The sequence below is a fragment of the Ips typographus genome, linkage group LG16 (genome assembly GCF_016097725.1).
Source record: "Ips typographus isolate SLU linkage group LG16, UJ_Ityp_2.0, whole genome shotgun sequence".
NCBI classification, from domain to species: Eukaryota; Metazoa; Arthropoda; class Insecta; order Coleoptera; family Curculionidae; genus Ips; species Ips typographus.
In genome coordinates this window covers 362,479-384,709 of record NC_138437.1, presented here as the reverse complement: position 1 = coordinate 384,709, position 22,231 = coordinate 362,479, and the positions used below count along the sequence as shown (strand labels likewise).

The 22,231-nt window shown below is 40.1% G+C and overlaps 1 protein-coding gene across 1 annotated transcript in view; it reads left to right on the top strand.

Moving 5' to 3' along the window:
• Nucleotides 1-22,231, top strand: part of LOC145738810 (protein qui-1) — a 294,747-nt gene that overhangs the window by 103,569 nt on the left and 168,947 nt on the right. Inside the window, exons 6-12 of the mRNA XM_081993876.1 lie at nucleotides 1,211-1,290; nucleotides 1,355-1,477; nucleotides 1,537-1,703; nucleotides 11,464-11,612; nucleotides 16,307-16,395; nucleotides 16,449-16,561; nucleotides 16,618-16,774. Of these exons, the coding sequence (XP_081850002.1) occupies nucleotides 1,211-1,290; nucleotides 1,355-1,477; nucleotides 1,537-1,703; nucleotides 11,464-11,612; nucleotides 16,307-16,395; nucleotides 16,449-16,561; nucleotides 16,618-16,774 (878 nt within the window). The remainder of the gene's footprint in view (nucleotides 1-1,210; nucleotides 1,291-1,354; nucleotides 1,478-1,536; nucleotides 1,704-11,463; nucleotides 11,613-16,306; nucleotides 16,396-16,448; nucleotides 16,562-16,617; nucleotides 16,775-22,231) is intronic.

The window sequence follows — 22,231 nt, the reverse complement described above, 5'->3', positions numbered from 1 at the left end:
CTGTTGATGTCTCTGGGTCTTCTCTCGACTTCGGTTTCCAGATCTTAAGTGTCGTTTTCTCGAAACTGTCGCTCCAGACTGTCGACGAATGCTTCAGTTTTTCTTGCTTCAGGTAAACGATCCCGTTTTCTCCATGCAGAGGTGGTATGGGCTTCTTTTAGTTTCAGAGCTCTGCATGGTCCTGCGAGTCTAGTGCCTCTAAGTGCTCCTGCCACTGCTTGTCACCATGATCTTGCAGAGTGGCCTTCACTCTCCTGATTAGCTGGTTCAGGAAGTTTCTATCTCCGGGATCGTTTGTCCTGAGAGCTGTCTGTTTAGCCCGTCATTTTTCCTGGATCAGCTGCTTGGTTAAGTGATCTTAGATGTGCTCAGGTACATCTTTTATATTCGTACCTAACGTCAATGATGCTGATTATGTTTATGTTAGCAACGTAAAGTACGAATATAATGGGTAACGTTCTTATCTGTGACAATATAAAAGTTAGATTTGCTGTGCTTACTGAGCAATTTAAATAATGTGAGGAACAGCTTCATTAATTAACAAAAGTATAACACCTGTAAAAAAACGCTGAGGTTAAAATGTCTTAAAATAACGGTTTGCTTGCTGAAATTAGTAACTAAACTGATGAAATTGACAGTTTAAATGCGAGGAATTTTATGATTGTTAAATGCATCAGGGAAATAACCCACGATGTCTGTAATAACCTATAAAATTCTACAATATTATAACTGAATAATGATCATCAAGATTTGTTCATAACTATAAAAAAAATTCTTTTTATTTCTGAACAATTCTATCCAATTTCTACTACTGCCTGTACTGAATTACGTAATTATGTTGTTTCCAGACTCTTTTGAAAATAGCAGCAGTAATGAATAGAAAAAGCTCATATTAATATGCCTTGATATGCGTTCTAACTAGGTTTGCGTGTTTGAGGTAACTGCCTACATACAAAGGGAATACGGAGGTAATCAGGAGAGTTCTTGAATACACGTATACAGAAAAATCCTTTTTCAATGTTACAAAACTCATCCAGCGCTATTTTTAGTGTTATCCAACTTGTGCGCCAAACGAAACAGATATAGTGGCCATATTTCACTAAAAGTGCCTGTTATTTATTCCTTAGAGAGTCCGTTTTCCCGTTGTTTCCTTTTTTTTATTTTAGAGACGATTTAGAGGGAGAATGTAGGAAATAATTGTTGATTTTAGATTTTGCTAATGAAAGGAGAATATTGCTGGAACATGTTGGACCAGAACTGCACTCGATTTTCAAGGACCACAAAATTGAGGTAAACATTATTTCACACCGTATTTCCATTATGAGACAATGCTAAAGTGATTTGACTGTTCTAGGTCGAATTTGTTGACATGCACTTTGGCTGTCACGAGAAAGATCAATACGATCCATGGATATTTGATGATCACCTGGAGGAAATCAAAAATTGCCATAAGATATCCAAGGGCTGTTTCTTTCTAGTAAGCTATTTTCTGGTTAAATTGCGTGGTCCGAAACTTACTATTAATTTTGTTTTCAGAGTTTAGTTGGAGACAAATACGGACCTTTAATAGTGCCGGAGAAGTTTGACAAAGACACATATTTGTCCCTAATCAACGTTGCTAAAGATTCCGGAGAAAGCACTGATATGTTAGAACAATTATACGTTATGAACGACAATGAGTTTGTGTTACAGACCAACATCAAGTGAGTAGTGATTTAATTAACATTAATCTATTTTAATTTATACCGCATGCGACCACTTACATACAGACGTCCAATAATGACCCTTAATTATTAATCTGCTCCTGAATCTAAAATTTTGAAACCCATATTTTCAATTATAGTAGGGATTCACCCTTAATACTGTAAACAAAAGAGACGTCTCTCAAACAATAAGGACCCTTAGTCGGTGTCTGAAGTTGAAGAAACAAAGAACGGTCATTTATTTTACTTAAACTTGCCTTCCTGCGTTAAATATTTTCTTTATGGTGGCGTCCAATATATCATGATATAAGAGGAATAGCGGAAAAATAGATAAAAGTTTATTGTAGTAGTATTTACAACTCTAACAATACAAAGAAAAATGGATCTTCCTCAAATGGATTCTCGTTGAGTCATGAAAGTAAATACTCGCCACTTAAACCGAGACAGTTAATTAATTTTTAAATCATCGCTATTTTGAAACGAATCAACGGATTTGAATGCCGTTTGGACTGTCATGGGGCTTGACTTGTTGGCTTTTTGCTGACGTGTACAACTTTCACTTTAATGCACTGCAACTGTTCCATATAGGGTGGGAAAAGAGGTAACATTTTCAAATAGTTTTCAATTGTTGTCTGCAATCTATACGTTCTCACCGACAGAATGCATTTATCATAGACCTCTCGTTTCAGGTTCATTGGGATGTCAGTGTTGTTCAGTAAGTGTTTAAGCTTACCAAAAGTCTAGTTATCTTCGCTGTCTGATGTTCTTTTCCCAGTTTGATTGTATGACCTGGATACACGTATTCTTTGACATTCTAGACTATCTCATCGCCTGTGTTGATATGAGCATTGTCGGGGTTCATTGTTTTGATCCTGCTTACGTTCATTGTCAGCCCTATACCTTCAGAAGCTTCATTCAACTGATGCAACATTTCTGTTAGTTCACAATACAATGTATACACCATGTTAAAACCTTAAGTCCTAAGTCTAAAACTTATCTGAGTCTCTTTATTAAGTCCAATAGCAGTAGTCGTTTTAGCCTTCGCTGTCTTCACACCCATTTGTCTGGCTAATGTGGTATTATGAACTGAAAGTCTCTTACTATTTGTAATACTAACACAATGTACAGCATACAATACTTATTCCATTGGGATGTCATGTAAGATCAGTTCGTTGGCGTATTGACAATGATGCGAATGACTTTGTTTTGGAATCTCTGAATTATAGCGATATTAGAAGCACTGGCAGTACCCCATAGTTGAATTCCATAAGTCCAGATAGGCTTGGGAATAAATTTGTATAACAATATTTTGTTTTGCTGCTTTGATCTGCGTCCGATCAATCAATCCAAATGTGTCAATTTATGTCCAAGTTGTTTTCGTTTTGTAAATATATGTTTTTTCCATGTTAGATCCAAATGATACTTAACAGGAGGACATACTGCTTTCCATAAAGTAAATGTCAAATAAACGCAGTTGGTGCACAAGTAGATGCTGGGGTAATATGGGAAACTAGCACAATAGTGTCGTCAGCATATGTTGCTGCTGAAGTTGTTTTTGTTGTTGGTAGGTCTGCTGTATTTATTTATTTATCGTATGGTATTATAACAACAGTTTAAAAGTATAAATGTCAGTGACCATGGTATACAAAACAAATACAACATTTGCTTTCAGCAAATTTTTTTGCTCATAAGCTCCGCAGTCACAGGCTTAGGAGACGCGAAGCCCCCAATACATTCATCATCAATTCTATTGAGACTAGCTGAAAGGCTTCTCTTCAGCTGAAATCCTGGTAGAGCAAGTATGTGGCAATGCCATGTTTGTGAACTGGTGCTATGTCCCATTTATGGCGCCAGTCTTCTTTGATATTCACAATGGTTTCTGGGACTTAAAGGCAGTTTGGTGGAGGGTTGTTCAGCGTCTCGTGAATTTGAAGGTCCTGTGGGTGGTTTGGATGTTGTAGTTTAGCCCGTTCTCTTACTGTGGCCTCCTTTCGTCTTAGTTCTGATGATGATTTGCTTGTTCTATGGCCAATGCTAACTTTGCACATGCCGCTTCAGTTTGAGCAGTAATACTTCCACCCACGCGGTGTCATACGCTGATGTCAAGTCGACAAAAACTACCGATGTTTTCAGTTTCTTTGGAAAGGTCTGCTGTGTACATTAGATAAAGCATCGGACCAAGTACGCTATCTTGAGGAGCTCCTAAGTAAACAGCAACTACTAATTAACTAAAAATGTCTATTTACTAAATATGATTTTAGCAAGTGATAATGATGATGCGGAAATTGGGATTTGACTTTCTTCCTCTGAGGGTTAAACAACCAAACTTTATCGTCCTTCTGGAACCCTCCCGAATTGGCCCTAAGATCATAACGAGCTTTCATCTTGTCGCTAGCTAGATTCAAACTTTCCCTGACAAGACCATGGATGTTCAGTAATCTTTCTTGCAACTCGTCAACGTAGTTCTCAATGTTCGTGCTTTGGCCTGTTGGAGATTCGAACACAACATCACCTGGAAGTCGAAATTCTCGACCAAACAGAACTTTGGATGGTTACTGTCCCATTGAGTTGTGGACTGCTGCTCTATACGCCATCAAGAAGAGCGGAATATGCTGGTCCCAATCTTTCTGATGCTGATCAACAACCTTTGAGAGATTTTGCTGTATGGTCTTATTAAATCTCGACCATTTCATCGGACTGAGGATGAAAAAAATTGTTCGGGTTTTCCTAATGCCTAGCAGGTCACAGAGCCTCTGAAAGAGCTTGGACTCAAAGTTTCGTCCCTGGTCAGAGTGTAACTTTAACGTCACACCAAATCTACTGAAGACATTTTCGACGAGAATATCAGCGACTGTGCTGGCTTTTTGATTTGGAATCGCAAACACCTCAGGCCATTTGCTAAAGTAAGCCATAGCAACAAGAATGTACTTGATGCCTCTGTTGGTCTCCGGAAAAGGCCCAGCGATATCTATGGCCAAACGTTCGAATGGCAGTCCTACGTTGTACTGCTTCATAGGTCCCCGGGATCTTGTCTGTGGTCCGTGGCTAGCTGCACAAATAGAACGTTGTCGACACCATGATCTCACGTCCTGGCAGTAGTTCACCCAGTAAAAGCGTTGCCGGATTTTGTCCAAAGTCTTATTTTCCCCCAAATGAGCACCAGTTTTTCCATTGTGCATTTCCTCCAGTACGTTGTCAACCCTTCCTCTGGAGACTACCAGCTGCTTCCTATCTCTTTTCCATCGGCACTCTCCCAAGCTCTTTTCAGCAAGCCGCCTCCAACCACAAGCGAGTCCCACTGAGCCCAAAGTGCTTTGAACGTCAGGCCTTTGCTACAGATTTCTTGCCATGTTGGTCTTGGCTCGCTTTGTTCTTTTCTCAACAACAATGGGCCTATGTCTCTGTCTTTTAGTTAATCCTTCCTAATTTCATCGGGACTCCATTTATCATCGGTCTTCAGCTGAACCATCTGACGGACACAACTTCTTCACGTTGTTCCGCTTTCTGGCAATGTTTGCATTCTTCTGTTGCGTTATTATGCAGCTTTCCCGGTCGGTGCTTGTTGTTGAAATTATACTGCTGGAGTTTTTCCTGGTCCTTTCTGGATGGTTGTACGTCCCTGTACGTATCCTTACTCGACAATCTCGTTTAATGTGTCCCGTACGTCCGCATCGATAACACTCCACTCTAGTGATCGGGCGTGATCGTTTTAACTGTGTGGACTGACCATTTCTTGATGCTGCCATTTGTTGCACTAATTGGCCGACCATTGATTTAATTTCATTTATTGATGTAGCAACATGATCGGCTGGCGGTACTTTAAGTCATTGCACGCAGCTTCAACTTCCAGCGCTCGAACCAGTAATTGGCTGCTGTTGCTCCCTTTGAACATCTTCAGCATTTTCTTTACCTCCGGATCTCGAATCCCTGCTACAAAATACTGTGCCACAAATTCTTCGTGGATTTCCTCCGGGACGGCTGGATAAGCCAGATGCACAAGGCGACGAATTTCGGCTTCAAACTCTTGTAAATTTTCACCAGGGTTCTGCTGTCTTGCCTTCAATTGTGTTTGATACACTCCTTTCCTATGCTGAGACCCATAACGTCGTTCTAATGCAGCTACTAATGCTTCATAGTTGCTTTGTTGGGCGATAGGCAGAGTCTGTAACAGCTCCAATGCAGGTCCTCGTAGTGCCACTACTAGTGCTACAGCCATTTCCTCGTTACTTCATCCATTTGTTTTTGCCTCAAATTGGAGTTGGTACGTTGCCCATGAAGTTTGACTGTCGTATGTGGTAGGCTTGATCTTGTTGAGCCCGTTTTCGGTGATCGCTGTAAAGCTGGCTCCTCTGCTGTCAATTTTCCGCTAGAAGTCGCGTAGCTTTATATCGACATCATTCTGAATTTTATTAATGTCCTCCCGCACATAATTTATTTTACTACATCTTTTTAAGACTATGGTTACATACTCTTGGATTTCTGTCTTGATCCCCGCTAGAACGTCCAATATTTCTACGTTACGCTTTTCTTGCCGCTCTCTGTCTTCTTGACGCATTTCTATATCTTGTTTGTTTTTTGTTTTCATTCTTGACATAGCCATATTTTTCTACATACACTACTCTTTAGGATCTCCACAACTATTACAATGTACACATTGTAGTGAAAATGTAGAGGGTAAAAATGATTGGTGACGTACTACAAAATGTTTGGGAAGATAAAATGGGGATTGACCGCTGAAAAAGTATAATCCTATACATTTTCACTACAATGTGTACACTGTAATTGTGGAGGTCCTAAAAAGTAGTATATGTAGAAAAATTAATCTTGCTATGTCAAAAATAAATAAAGTTATGTAATAAAACCCATAAAAAATCTGAAACCTTAAGCCTGTATCTCGGCAACAACGCATTTTTGGACACAACTTTATGACAACTTTATGCTTAAAATCCAATTATCTGGGTATGTTATAGGTTTGGCCGTTTAACCCTGACTCACCCCGTATAGTGCCAGTCACATAAAAATTCAATATAAAATTGTTTGCAACTTACAACGGCAATACGTCTGATAACAGAAAAACTGTAGAAACGACGAACGTATTGTCAGTGTATTTTGTATAAATCCGGCTACCGTGCATCCGGTGCATTCGGTGTAGCTGAAATAGTTTCACGCAAAGGCAGGAAAAACCAAGCTAAATGATGTGAAAATGGGAATGGCCATAGCATTATTCTCAGTGTCAATAGCAACGTCAAGAAATACAAGGAACATTTTTTTTTGACCTTGATAAATATAAGAACTAGCAGTTTAAGCTTACTTAACTTACCTGAAATGTTTGTTGAGGACGTATAAACTACATAAGATCAGTTGATAGAAATGTTTATTTTCCTCATTTTAGTGCACATCCCTGCTGAATCTATATCGATTGCTTTATGGTGTTAGTTACCTATTACCCGCCAATGTACACATGTCACGTTTGATATTCAAATTGGTATTCGAAACACTGTTTAGTACATCGAACTGATATATTTACTCATATCTCCGAGTTAACTAAATTTTCTCTCGAACGAATTTGATATTATCTCAAAGTTAAATGTGAAAGATCAATGGATTCAGCTTATACTTTCAATTGAAAGTAAACTTAACTAGTTTTAAACTAAGAGATACCTCCAACTTTCAAGTTTAAGATAAAGCTCGTTCTAATGCGTGTAAGTTCAGCGAGGTTTCGAAGTTTAGACATATTGGATCCTAGTGAATGCATGGATGTTAGACGGATGTATAGAAAATAGTATAATTGGGATCAATTGTGGTTGTGTTATTAGTCAATGTCAATTTAGAGTTATTGATAACTGCAGTATTCAAGGCAAGAATAAAGTATAGCAATTACTCTGAAAGCAATTGAATTACTTTAAAGTAGTCCCACTAATGGAAAAACTGCACTTCTATCAACCCATAGAACAGGAGGGAATCAGAAAAGGCTAAGGCACCACCCACCATATACAGGCTCTGCGGTCACTGATGGAGAAATATAGGGAATACAATGTACCTCTTCACATTAGGTTCGCCGTCTATCAAAAGGCATTTCACTCGGTAGAAGAATGGGCAGTACTAAATGAATTCGATAAGGCTAGGGTAAACTCACGATACTCCACTGTTATAAAAAACTGTTACAAGAATCCCACTTTTCACGTGAAGATAACAGAAGACCTCAATCGAGAAAAAATTCCCATAAACAGAGGAGTTAGACAAGTAGACCTAATATTGCTTGGCTTTAGAAGGAGTCTTTAAGAGCTTGAATTAGGAGTTAAAAGGCATTAATATTGACGGCAATATGTCCATTGAGTTTAGCAGTGATTATGAGGAGCTCACCAACATGCTAAAAGAGCTAAAAGAAGAGCAAATAAAACGACTGCCCAAAATTAATGCCGACCAAATGCTTGACAGCGCCATGCGAAAACCCGAATCACACCTCCTGGACCTTGACATGGATGATTCAACTTTGGACAACCCTGTCTCAGCGGAAACATTGAACCTCGAATCGAAGAACGGAGGACAATCAAATCAAGAGGTCTCGACCACATCGCAGACTGTAAGTTGTATCAATCACTGTATCATAAAATACAAGCCGCTACTTGCAGAGATAGAAACGCATATCTGATGAATATCTGCTCAGTAATTCGAAACCACGCTACTACTAATACTTCAAAAGACCTGCGGATCCGAATGCCATAACTCAAAGCCTTGAGGACTACGAAAAGGAACCGGATATACTTTTAGAAGAAGTTCAAGTCGCGATCTGTAAACTAAGGAAAGATAAAGCAGTGGGAATCGACCGAGTATGAGCTGAGGTCCTGCAAGCTTTGGATGAGACAGGACTTAAAGTACTATACGCACTCTGTCAGAAGATCTGGAAAACCGGCTTTTTGTCAGAAGAGACTGGTCTACTTCAGTGTTACTCCCCATGCATAAGAAAAGACCAGTAACCATGATTTCCCTAATATCACATGGCAGCAAGATAATGCTATACATTATTCAAGCAATGCTACATAAGTTTCTTGCACATCAAATACCCCAGAACAAGCAGGGTTTGTGAAAGCACGCGGTGCACGTGAACAAATTCTCAATTCCAGACAGCTAATAGAAAAGAACAAAGTACTGTGTATCGATGTATCTGTGCTTCGTGGATTATAAAAAAGCTTTCGACAGCGTTCGATGGCCTAAGTTATGAGCAACCCTGGAAGAACTTAGAGTTCCGCGTCACTTGATTAATCTCGTCAAAAACCTGTACGAGGATTCGCAAGCGACGGTTAAAATCGATAACACCTTATCTGAACCCTGTCATATCAGGAAGGGCGTTCGTCAGAGATGCGTTCTTTCACCACTTCTGTATAACATTGGAAAGGAGGAATAAAAATCGGTAGAAGGCGCTTCTCGAATCTTCGTGTCGCAGCTCTTTTAATAGCAAGTAGCGCCGAAGAAATGTTAGAATTATTACAAAAAACAGAAGAAGTAAGCCGAGAATATGGACTTCAAATTAATGTCAATAAGACAAAACTCATGATCGTCGACAGAGTTAATGAAGACCAACGACAACCTGCACAACCTGTAAAGATAAGTAATTTTGAAGTCGAAAATTTTGTCTATATGGGCTCGATGCTCCATAGAAGGGGCTCATGTGAATTCGAAATAAGACAACGAATAGGAATTACTCGTTTTGCTATGATTTAACTGGTCAAAAGCTGGAGAAGCTGAAGATGAAAAAATCTTTGTCAAGTTTTGAGATGTGGGTGTGGCGCAGGATGTTTCCAGTTCCTTGGACGACTAGAAGAACAAACACCTCCATTCTCAGAGATATTAAGCCATCAATGACTTACGGGCGAATCTTGAAATTCTTCGTCCACATCTCTCGTCATGACAACATGGAAAGACTTGTTGTCCAGGCCGGAAGGAAAGAGGAAACGAGGTAAATTCTCCAATCCGGTGGACAGGTCTAATCTAAGAACTAACAGAAACAAGCATCAACGGAGCTACGCGTCAGGCAATTGATCGACGGACATGGAAAAGAACGGCAAAGAATTATCCAAAGTTTGGAAGACCGCCCTGCACCACAGCAACATCTTCCATAGAGTCACCACACGTCGGCCACGACGTTGGACGAAGAAGAAGAGAAACAGTGGGACTACAGATGAACTTAGGTAAAAACAAGATCATGACTCCTTGTAACACCCATACGTATACCTAGGCTATAAAATAAAGTTAGAGAGTGAAAACCAAATGATGGAGATCGCAAGAAAGGTCGCTTGGACGGGGTGTAATAACATTTCTGACATCCTAAGAAATCCTAGAACTTCAATTAATCTATAGCGGAAGCTGTTTCGAGAGCTGCATTCTACTGATCATGACGTATGGGCTTGAGATCATAATCTTCACATAATGCTTGGTACTAGCCCTAGGGATAGAATACGAAACGATGAAATTAGGAGACATACGGGAGTCTCAGGCGTTATGGAAACAGTGGCAAAGAATAAGTGGTAATAGGCTGGACATGTGGCGAAGGACGGCGGAAAGTGGACCACGGCCATCCTCCAATGGCAACATAGGAAAGCAAAAAGAAATGTTGAACGACCCCAGATGAGGTGGAGGGACGACTTCGAGGGACACGCGGGGAAGAACTGGATTCAAACCGACCAAGGCGGACTCCACTGGAGACAATTGGAAGAGGCCTACGTTGAGGAGGAAACGAGGATGGGCTAATAGGGCGGAAAGAAGGAACTGCTTATGTTTAGTAATCGAAAAATCAATTACAAATATTTAAAGTACTTAATTCAATTATAGCAGCATGAATTACATTTTCAATTACAGTAATCCATATACTGTCGACATGTACTGACTACACGATTTTATGATCCTTTGGAAAACTAAGCTTCCAATAGTCTGACTATATTAAATAAGGGTATTTTGCCTCTCTTCAAAAATTAATCGTCGTAAATAGTCGCTAATGCCTTTTTGTCGTGTCGACGTCGATACTAACATTTCGCAGCTGCCAACACAACCGTTCAAAAAATAATTTAAAAAATCCTTTTATGAATTTCATTTTTGGGATCCTGTATATCCGACAAATGCCAGATGGACGAATAATTTACGTGAATAATTAACATTATTTTCACCTCTTCTGTCCGCTGTTTTATTTTTCTGCAATACTATTATATACAATAATATACTAATTATACAACAACAACCTGTATATGAAAAATGAGCTGTCTCGTCATTTTAACGGTCTTTTGGGTAACCCAACCGACGTTAGGGAGATTTATTTTTATTCGAGACATTCCTCTTTATATCACAGTATTATGGTTTGTTGGCGAAAGAAAGGACGCTAAATCTAAAAAGTTGTTATGAGGATATAATTCGGCATTTATTTCTATATCCACACAAAATAAACCCTTAAATTTCTAACTAGAAACACACACAGGAATTAATATCCAATTTCGAATTTGCAAAAATACCCCATTTTTACGCTAAATTTCTGGTTGTGATATTTGTTGGCTATTTAATTTTTCCTCCCATATGGCGGTATTCAAATACGCTCCCTCAAAAATCATTTATATTCGAATTTCACTGTTTATGATTCAATAAAATGGAAATATTGTTTATTTTACTGCCTAGCCGTCCATTATCCGGCGGAAATAATTAGGGAACAAAAATAGTGATTTTTGAATTAAATGCTTGTTCTGTTACGTTTTAAAATACTGTATATATTTTTTAGAAATTGCAGCTTCGAAGAATGGAAAACACAATCCTCATCCGTGCTAAACTTAATGAATTCATGTCGACATAAAATGGGAGACACGTCAAGGAAAAAAATTGGTCAATTATTGCAATCCACATTGGAGCAGCAGTGCCGTTATGCTTTAGGTAGGCGAATTTTTGCATGTTGTTATACAAACCTCAATCATTAATTTACTTGGAACCCCGTAAATTACTGCCTGATGGTAACTAATGGATAGGCAAATTGCAGAGATATTACAATAGATTGTTAAAGAGAAGTGGTTAGTGGCAATAACAAACGTTGTTTCCCATCGGTCCTAAATTAGTCCCTTTCAAATTGAATCCTCAAATATTTGTAATGTGTTTTGATTATTATTTATTCAATACAGAACCTAACTTCTCAGTATTATTGACCACTTATTTTGCGTTAACGTATTTAAATTTTCTGAAGAAAAAGTTAATAACAATTGCTCAAAGAATTATGCAGGCGATTGGTTTGCAATTTTGACAGGCTGGTAAAGTCGTGTTAGAGCAATCCTGAAATTACATTTCTTAGGCTAAACATTACCATAATGCGTACTGACGTAAAATTATGGCATACTAACAAAAAGCTGTTGATATTTATGATGTTTCTAAACATGGTCTCAAATCATATTAAAAACAATTCATGTGTAGCCGGGTATTTTCTCTGGTAAACTACCTAAATGTTGGCATTCTACCAGTGATAACGTCTAATTCATACCATTGTCATGACGTAAAAGGCTTCTAACGCTCAAGGTCGTCACATGCAATGCGAGATTCCTATCAACAGAAGAAAGAGTCATGGAGATTGAAACAGAAATGTTGAAATCAAATGGGACGTAGTGCGCTAAATGAATGAGGAGAGAGCTTGAGGAAACTAAAATCAGCACATCTGTTCTAACAGGTGGGTAGCAAAACTGAAAGAACGGGAACCAACAGCTTCTTTGTATGTACACAGAAAACACGAAAATATCATATCAATGATCTCTTCTTATCTTCAACCTTAACAAAAGGTATACTTTTGAAAATTGTACAAGTGATCATGCGGATTATGAAGCAGAAGAATTTTATGATCACGTTAGCCCTAAATGACACAGTAACACATTTTACCATAGTATGTGGTGACTTTAATGCTAAGAAAACTGACTTTAAAGAAAAAAAAAGAAAAAAATGGTTTGGGAAGCAGAAACGAACGCTTTGGAACTTTGCTTAGTTTCCTGCTAGAAAAGAATCTATTCCAAATGAATAGCTTCTTTTACAAAAACATGGACCTGGCAGAGCCCCGATGGAAGAACCCAAAATGAGATCACCGACAAGAGGCAAATACTTATAGATTTTACAGTCTTGAACCAGTTTACAACGGGTAGCGATCAGAGAATGGTAAGAGCCTCTCTAGAAATAGACCTTGGATAAGAGAGGTATCATATGTTTTAACCTACCTGGACAGATCTTAAAAATAGACACATTCCAAGAACACAACAACACTACACTCGAAAGCAAGAAAAGCACAGACCAAGATGTTAACATCTCAAATAACATTATACTAGAAGCTAAATAAGAATGCCAAAAAGTTCATTGCCAGAAAAAAGTCTTCAAACACAAGAATTAATGGAAGAGAGGAGAAAAATGCAAAGCGATAAGAACAAAGAATGCCACGAACATGGAGATAAGCAAGATGATATCCAAATCTATCGAAGAGATAACCGACAGTACAAAAGTGAACAACAGGGGGACAGACTTTTAGGAAAAATAAAGAAACTCTTCAACTTGTACAAAAGGAAGGGAATGACACGAAGTCTTCTCCACAATACTGTGTGTCTGCACCAAGGAGAATTAATTACAAGATAACACATTGAGTAGTTTGTTCCAGGATATGATTAATTATGAACGGATTGTAAGTGCACGGAAAAACAGTGCTGGATTGAGGCCTATTCAGCAAAATAAGCAATTCAAGTCTGAAGTAGTGGTTTCCGGAGTAACTGATTAAGGAAAAGCGACCCTTAGATGCTTTTAGACTGCAACATGCTGGGGCATTCGTCAGCCAAATGTTCAAAACCATTTAGACCGAGAGGCTCCTGCTATGAATGTGGTTCCATTGATCAAAGAAAGGACAAAAGGGCTTATACCATTGGTCTTATACAGGGTCGTATATGTAGTCGCTAACACTTTTTTACCTGCGATTTTCCGACGACGGAGACAACTTGGGAGAGATAGGTTTGAACATGAACTTTGAAAAGATGGAATTTATGACAAATTTGATACCAAGTTAAAACATTTAAACGGAAGTAACGAAATAATACTAGTCCAAAAATATAAATACTTACTGGTCATAAAATCCAAATTGCCAGAGATGACCAAAGCACTGAACTGCAAAGAAGAATTACCTTGGTATGAGCTGCATATGGAGCTCAATCAGACATCTTCAAGAGCAACATATCAAATCGCTTAAACGAGAAGATCTTCAATCAATGCGTGCTTCCAGTCATGACTTACGATGCCGAGACACTCTCCTTGACCCAGGCCGCAGCAACCAAACTCAGAGTAGCCCAAACAAGAATGGAAAGGTCGCTGGGACTGACTCTCAGAGATGGAGTCAAAAATGAGGAAATAAGAAGAAGGACTGGCGTCACAGATGTTATCGAGTGCATAAAATAGCTTAAGTGGCTGAAGTATATGCCATCCTTAACTGCGGGCTGGTTCTCCTATCCGACCCGAAGAGGGATGGCAGAACAGTCATCTGCTCCGACAGTAAGGCTGCCATCAGGGTCATTGAGGCCGATGAGGTGCGGTCCAAGCTGGTAATGGAGTTAATGGAGTGTAAAAGTACCTTGGAGGCCCTGTCTCGGGGCGGCGGGGATACCTCGCGTGGGTGCCGGGACACACGGGTCTCCGGCAACATGGAGGCTGACAGACTTGCCGGCCTTGGAACTAGGGAACCGCTCTCAGGACCTGAACCTAGTGTGGGGATCTCCTATAGCACGGCGGTCCGCTCAATAGAAGGCATGGCTGGAAAACTCTTCCAGCAACGCTGGGCAACTGCTCCCGGCATGAGACAGGCAAAGGATCTAATATCTGGTCCGTGCCCCAAACGAACTAAACTTCTGCTAAACCTGAACAGAGGTATACTACGAACGGTGACTGGTCTAATGACGGGTCACTGTCACCTGGCGCGGCATATGCACAGACTGGAAATTCACGAAGATCAGACCTGCAGAGGATGCTTGGAGGACGAAGAAACACCGGGGCATGTACTTAGTGATTGCCCCGCCTTTTCTCGCCTTCGTCACACCTACCTGGGACAGCCAACACTGTGTCACAGGGAACTAAGGGAGCTGCATCCGACCAGCATCGTTAGATTCTTTGAATTAACGGGACTGCCGTAGCTCCGGCTAGCGGGACGCGACGGTCCATCTGAGGCCTATGCGTATACCTGGGCTAAATAGCCCCCCGCATCACCAAACAACAACAACAACAATTGCTTAAGTGGGCATGTGGCCAGAATGACTGATGGGCGGTTGACCAGAGAAAAATGATAATGTGCAGACCACGAGCTGACGAAAGGAGTAGAGACCGACCATCTACACGATGGACAGACGATGTCAGAAGACTCGTTGGCAACTGGCTACAAGAAGCTCAGAACTGACCGACAACTAAAATAATTTAGGGGAAGCCCATGTTTAATTTTGGACGCCGAAGGCTGGATGATGATGATGATGAAGTCTGGCACCATTTTTCAAACATTTTGTAAGATTATAAAACTTTGGTTTGGATGTCTAAATCTATTTCAAAACTTTCTACCCTCATATGTTCGAGCATTAATCGAACAAAAGAAGTACTTATATTATATGAGGTATATAAAGAATAAATACCAAATTATACTAATTATCATGCAAGGAAGAAGAACTATAAGACAAAGGTAAATTTTTAGGGAATGGTACAGATGAACTAACAACGATTCAGAGCACACAAGTTAGAATGATTGCCAACTTTCATAGTGGAGAAGAAATCAAAAGAAGAACGAAAATCGACAAATAATATAAAATTATCGAACAAAACTACAGCGCGTAATTCACTGTTCACAATGTAATTATAATATCTTCACATACATGGGAAATTTTGATGAAAGTACTTACCGTGAGAACGTTTAAGGAAAACAACTTTCTGGGAAAGACCTTTTATTTTTAATTATAAAGAAAAGATAGGGAATTATATTCTTGTTAAAGACGTATAGATTTTGTGAATCATTGTTTCTTTGATTGTTTTCCTTATAACGTTACGTCATATATTACCTCCCAAGAATAGAAGCACGCCAGATAGAGAAAAATGGAGGGAAACTGCTAAAAACCCAACTTGAGACACACATAGGATCACGATGCTTCAAACATGAAGCTAACGACTAGAGAGAGAGATATATTGTCATAGCTCGGCTTGTGGCTGAGTACAACAATTTTTAGAGTGCCAATCATTATGTGGTTTACCGTTTATCTAATAAAATCTTTTGATAGGCCTTGTTCAAGTGTGATTTTAGTAACAACTTTTCCTCGAACATCAGTTAGCGTTATACTAACAAATAAATTTTTTCAAGTACCTACTGAAAAACTCCATACAAAAGTATGCCATATCTCAACGTATTAAAAGATTATGGATTTTATACTATCGAGATTATCGCTGAACAGACTGTTTTCCGTTTTGCTGAATCTGTATTAACCTTTATCACCAGTCGAACTATTGTCCGCGTCAAAATTTTATGATTTTAAAGAGCTTAAATACGCTGGAAGGAAAATGTGGCACAAAGTCTGGGAAAATGTGTTTTTTTATAGGTTTAGCTCCAGGTACAGCTCATCATGTGGTTAGTGTAACAAGGGAATATGACGCTGAAGACTCGAACAAAATTAAACTTTTTTATATGGTAATCCAGGTAAATATTTAGCTCTCGGCTGTAATACCAGCTGGTAATTTCAGGCCAAATTGGGAGAATATTCAGATTCTCTAAAGGAATTTTGCCATGCCCAACTTGAATCTTTCCGATCTCAGTTACGAAGCACTATTCCAGAAGAAAACAGGCTGTGCTTTCAGTAATTGCTGAAATTGACTTAGTGTATAATAATTTTACGGTTTGTTGAACTTTCAGTGTCCCTTGGAAAGGAGGGGAGTTAAATACAGAAGAGACACAACACGAAGCATATCTTAGTAAATTTAAGCATAGTATTTTTCATAAAATCAAAGAACTTATTACTAAAAATTTAGAGGAGGAACCAGAGCTTAAGTCTAGAAAGAAAATCGTAGAGGTAAGACTAGATTGACGTTATCATTACTTATTTTTTGTATGATAATACTAGTTACTATATGAGACAACAGACAATCGGCTAAATAAATCTGGTGTTGCAAACACACTTGCAAACATATTCTTTGTGATAATGTAGAAATGTAAAACCACATTTTTAAGTTTGTCGTTGGTTGTAAACGAACATTTTTTTTTTTGGATATTCACGTTGTTGGTGACTTTGATGATTATGTTCGAGATAGTAGAGAGAGACCATCCATAGGCAGGTGTGAGAGTACTAAAGTAATAATAAAGTGAAGATAAAAGAAGTTGTCAATAAAATGTCAATAAAAACGGTAGTATTCAGGATTGGGTAAAGTAAAAAAGCAGAGTATGCGTTTGAAAAAAAATAGGTTATGGTTACACTAATTGGACTTTCTTAAAGTAAAAATTGCGGTCTAAAAACCAATAATGGGGCATTTTTTTGTCGTGTGGCGTACAGAGACAAACCTGATAGCCTACACACAGACTGAACTATCTTCAGATGATTGCGTGTCTGGGAATAACATACCGATCGAGGTTAGCTTCCTGACCCTTGTTAGAGCTTAAACTGTATCCTTTAGCAACTACCACGCGAAACCACTCTCACGGAAACCTCAACCACCTGCAGTCTCCAAAAACCATGGGGAATAAACCAGTGTACCTTTATTAACGAAAAAATAAAAAATAAAAAAAATATATATCCTTAACTCTAACATTTAACCTTAGCCTAATTAACTTATAAGTAACTAAAAACATAACTCTACTATCTTTTACCCTACTTTTAAAACCTTCCTCCTCGAGTCTGATGGAACTTAATTTTCCTTCCTAATCACCCCCTCATCCCTACTCGTTCACCACCTTAATTCCTCCTGTCCTCTTTTCCCTCCCTTCTCAGCTGTACGGAGTTCCACACAATCCCCTTATCATGCATAACTCGTCTCATTCGCGCTCTATCATCCCTCTCACAGACTTCGATCACATGCTCGTTCGACTCAATGCCGACCCCGCAATCGCCCTCTTTCACACATCTATCGCCAATTTATACTTCGCTAAGTAATCTCCTAGGTTACCGTCTTCCGTGAGGAGTTGAGCTTCCTTAAAGGACAACGACAACCTATCCCTTCCAACCTCTTTATATACCCCGTATACCCTTCTCCTTCTTCTTTATCAGCCATTTTCTGTCCACTCCTGAACAAAGGCCTCTTTCATTTGTTTCTTCCTTTTTGTTTGTTCTGTCTTTTGCTGTATGGTACCATCTTCCTCCCGTTATTCTCTTCACATCATCTGACCATCTCCTCTGTGGCCTGCCGACACTCCTCTTTGTTTGCCGTGGTCATCAGTGTACAAGCTTTGATACCCATCTGTCCACACTTAGTCTGGCAACATGCCCAACCCATTGCCACTTAAGCTCCGCGACTCGCTCTATTATGTCCACTACCTTCGTTATTCTTCTTATTTCTTCGTTACAGATTTTATCTCGTAAACTAACGCCGAGCATAGCCCATTCCATGGCCCTTTGCATTATCCTGAGGTTGTTGGTGTACTTTTTGGTTAGAGCTTTTGTCTCAGGACCATATGCTGCGACAGGCAAGATGTCTGCGTTGAAGACCTTTCGTTTAAGGTTTATAGACCCCTATAAACCTTAAACCCTTCTCCTTATTTCCGAATAATTCCACTCATACTGCCACTCCTTCATTATCCACTGCTCCATTCTCCTCTTGACTCTCTTTCAGTCCCAGAGGTCGCATTTTCCGAGGTTCTCTTGCTGCCTCCCTCTCCCGCCTAACCTGTTTACAGCCTTGATTCCCTCGTTTTTTCCTTTAACCCAATCGGTGCCGATGTCCTAACCATTCCTGTTTAATTCCGACGCGCTCCCTCCAATCGTCTCCACCACTCTGTGCAGGTTGAGGTCCTGAAGCATGCCCCAGGTCGCTTGACTACCTGTCTAAACCCTCCCTTCTCATTCTCACTCGCCACTTTAACTCCTTTCTTAATCGATCTGAACTCCGCTGCTAGGCTGCCCCTCGAAGTCCTGTCCCACTTCACCACAAGGATTCCCGTCTCACTCATCACCCCAATCCGTGTCAATCTCATCATCCCATCATCACTCTCATTAAATCCGCTGGTGCCCCACGCACTTATGCAGTGGCATAATTGCGGTCTAAAAAAAATTGTCAATTGACATCTGTCAATTGACAATTTCGAATTTTGTGAGGTTAAGATTTATTTCCGGCTTTGGGTTGGCGTATGTATTGTGTTGTGTACTTTATTTTTGTTAATACAATTTTGCATTTTTCGCTGAAATCCTGAATAAAACTAATAAAAGAACTGCGATTCTTTCAGTTTTATGTATGACAGCGACATCTATCAACATAAGGTCGAAATTTTGACATATGACATATTAAATTAAGCTTTATTCATTTATGTATTTATGAAGATGACAAAAAATCTGATTTTCTGATAAAAGTGGATTTCCGCACATTCATTTTTCATATGACTGTGACAACATTTTGGCAACAGTTTAGACACCATAATGATGATGAAGTCCACATCTGCCGTGTTTGGGCCCTCTAGTGGCCAAATCGTTCAACCTATCAAATCAAGGGGGAGTATTTTTTTGAAAGCCCATAGCAATGGCTATCCACAGACATATAAAATTCTTACAAGAATATGCCAAATAAGCCAGTTATTTAGGATTGAACAAGAAAGTACATCAAGAATGCCTTGAAAAATGCTAAAGATCAAAAGGCTTTGGGTCCCGATGGAATTCCGGCTGAGATATTGAAGATCATGAGGGGAAGAATCTAGGGTGGCTCACAACGATGTTCAATGTGATCTATGATACGGGAGTCCAACCCACGGAGTAGCTGAAATCTGAATTTGTTACCCTCCTCAAAAAGTCTAATGCTAGGAAATGTAGCAGGATTCGTTCAATAAACTTGATGAGCCACCTACTGAAGACGTTCCTGAATATTTAAACTACGTGATGAACAGATGTCTGAGACTCAATTCAGCTTTAGAAGTGCTGTATTTTCGATCCAGGTGTTGTTTCAGCGATGCAGGGATGTAAACTGCGATGTATACGCATGTTTTGTAGATTACATGAAGGCGTTTGATCAAGTGCGACACACGAAAGTTCTGCAAAAAACTAGCCTGGATGGGAAGGACCTAAGAATCATCGGAAATCTCTACTGGAATCAAAGGGCGTGTGTCAGGGTAGACAGAAGGAACAAAGGTAGAGATACAAATATCACGTGGTGTAAGGCAGGGATGCGTGCTGTCTCCTGTAATTTTCAATCTGTACTCGGAATGTATCTTTAGAGAAGCCCTGCAAGCAAGATATTGAAGCTGGAATCCTGCTAAATGTAGAACGATTGAATAACATAAGGTATGCAGATGATACCGTTATTTATGCGGACAACCTAGCTTCCTTGCAACTCCTAATGGACAGGTGTAACGAAGTTACTAAGTTTTTACCGTTTTCTTAATTGAATCGATCAACCGGAATCCTCATTTTAATTGCTAAGGTTCCCACAGTCGGATTTTCTCCGTTCTTGTCAGTTTAGGATCGGGACGTCGGTTACTTTTCGTTCGGGTCATAGCGATGTGTCGCGGAAAACCGCTAATTGATAATTACGTGGCTAATAAGTTTTGCGCGGCCGAATGTTCAGCGGCTATAGTACCGCAGTTAACCTGCAAAGGCGTCCTGCCGGCACCCAGTGTGTGGCAGTGCGCGCGGTTCCGGTCCTCCATACGTGGTACGTAGGTGAGTGGGAGATTGCAGGAAATAAAACTGGCCTGCACGTGGCAAACGGCCTCTTCCACCTGCGGTCAGCGTCCGAACCAGACAACCTGCTCCGACTCGAGATCCGACTAGCAGTAAGTACCATTCAACCACGTGTACCGGTACGGCATCTGTTCTGGGCCTATACCGCAATACCTGTCCGTTCCTTTTGATTTTCCCCAGTATTTAGTACACCGTAGTTAGCCGTCGTGGACTCGTAATGACCCGGCGGATTTTTCCCCAGTAATTAGTACACCGTAGCTAGCCGTCGTGGACTCGTAATGACCCGGCGGATTTTTCCCCAGTAATTAGTACACCGTAGCTAGCCGTCGTGGACTCGTAATGACCCGGCGGATTTTTCCCCAGTAATTAGTACACCGTAGCTAGCCGTCGTGGACTCGTAATGACCCGGCGGATTTTTCCCCAGTAATTAGTACACCGTAGCTAGCCGTCGTGGACTCGTAATGACCCGGCGGATTTTTCCCCAGTAATTAGTACACCGTAGCTAGCCGTCGTGGACTCGTATTGACCCGACGGATTTCCCCAGTAATTAGTATACCGTAGCTAGCACCCGGATTTCTCCTGTTCTTAACCGCCAGGACAGCTGCCGTAGACACCGTTAACGTGTACACCTTTTATTTGACCGCTTTTATTGGTACGTTTAACTGCTTTGTCACCCGCGTCCCGACTTACACGCTTTAGGTTGAAATTGACCACTTAAACAAAGTTACACGCTCTCTCTCATATTTATACTTGCTTTTGTTTCTGTTAAGACTTAAGATACCGTTAGGGTACCGACTTTTGTTTTTCCGATTGGTTCTGTTCGTTAACCACCGTAGGTCCGTAGTCATATTTTTTTTGGTTAAGTGTGTCAGAGTGTTAATTTCTGTTTAGTTTATTTGTAAACACGACCCGGTGAGCTTGTAAATTTACTTTTGTCTTTCATTGGGCCTGTCAGCCTTCCAAACCTTAGCGCCCGCTTTCCTTCTTCGACTGTCTTAAAAGTTACCCCGGTAGACGGAGCGTTTTCCTGGTTTACGCTCCGCGGTTATTTGAAACCAGGTGGCGCCCGAGGCAATTAAAATCAGACTAGTGTCAAAAGGGGTATTTAATTTGCATCCCCAACAAAAGAGCGTCACACAGGATCACATCGTACACATCGACAATATGGTTTGGAAATAAACACCAACAAAACAAAGTTCGTGATAATAAGTAAAAACCAAAAAGTCAACAAATACACATACTTGGACACGAACGTAAATGATAACTGGGACCATTCTGTGGAGATCAGAACGCGTATTGAAAAAGCTAGAACAGCATTTATCAGGATGAAAAAGTCTTTACCAGCCACGACTTACAGCTGGCAACGAAAATTCGCCTATTGCAATGCTACGTGTTTTCGACCCTTTTTTATGGGCCGGACGATTACGGAGACCTCCTCCAAAAAACTTGAGGCATTTGAAATATGGCTGTACCGAAGAATCCAACGAATACCTTCGACAGAGAGAATAACCAATACGGAAGTGCTGAGAAGGATGGGAAAGGAAAAGGAAGTTCTGAATACAGTTAAGACTCGAAAGCTACAATATCTGGGACATATAATGCGCAATGAAAGCCGATATGTCCTTTTACAGAAGATCCCCCAACGAAAAGCTA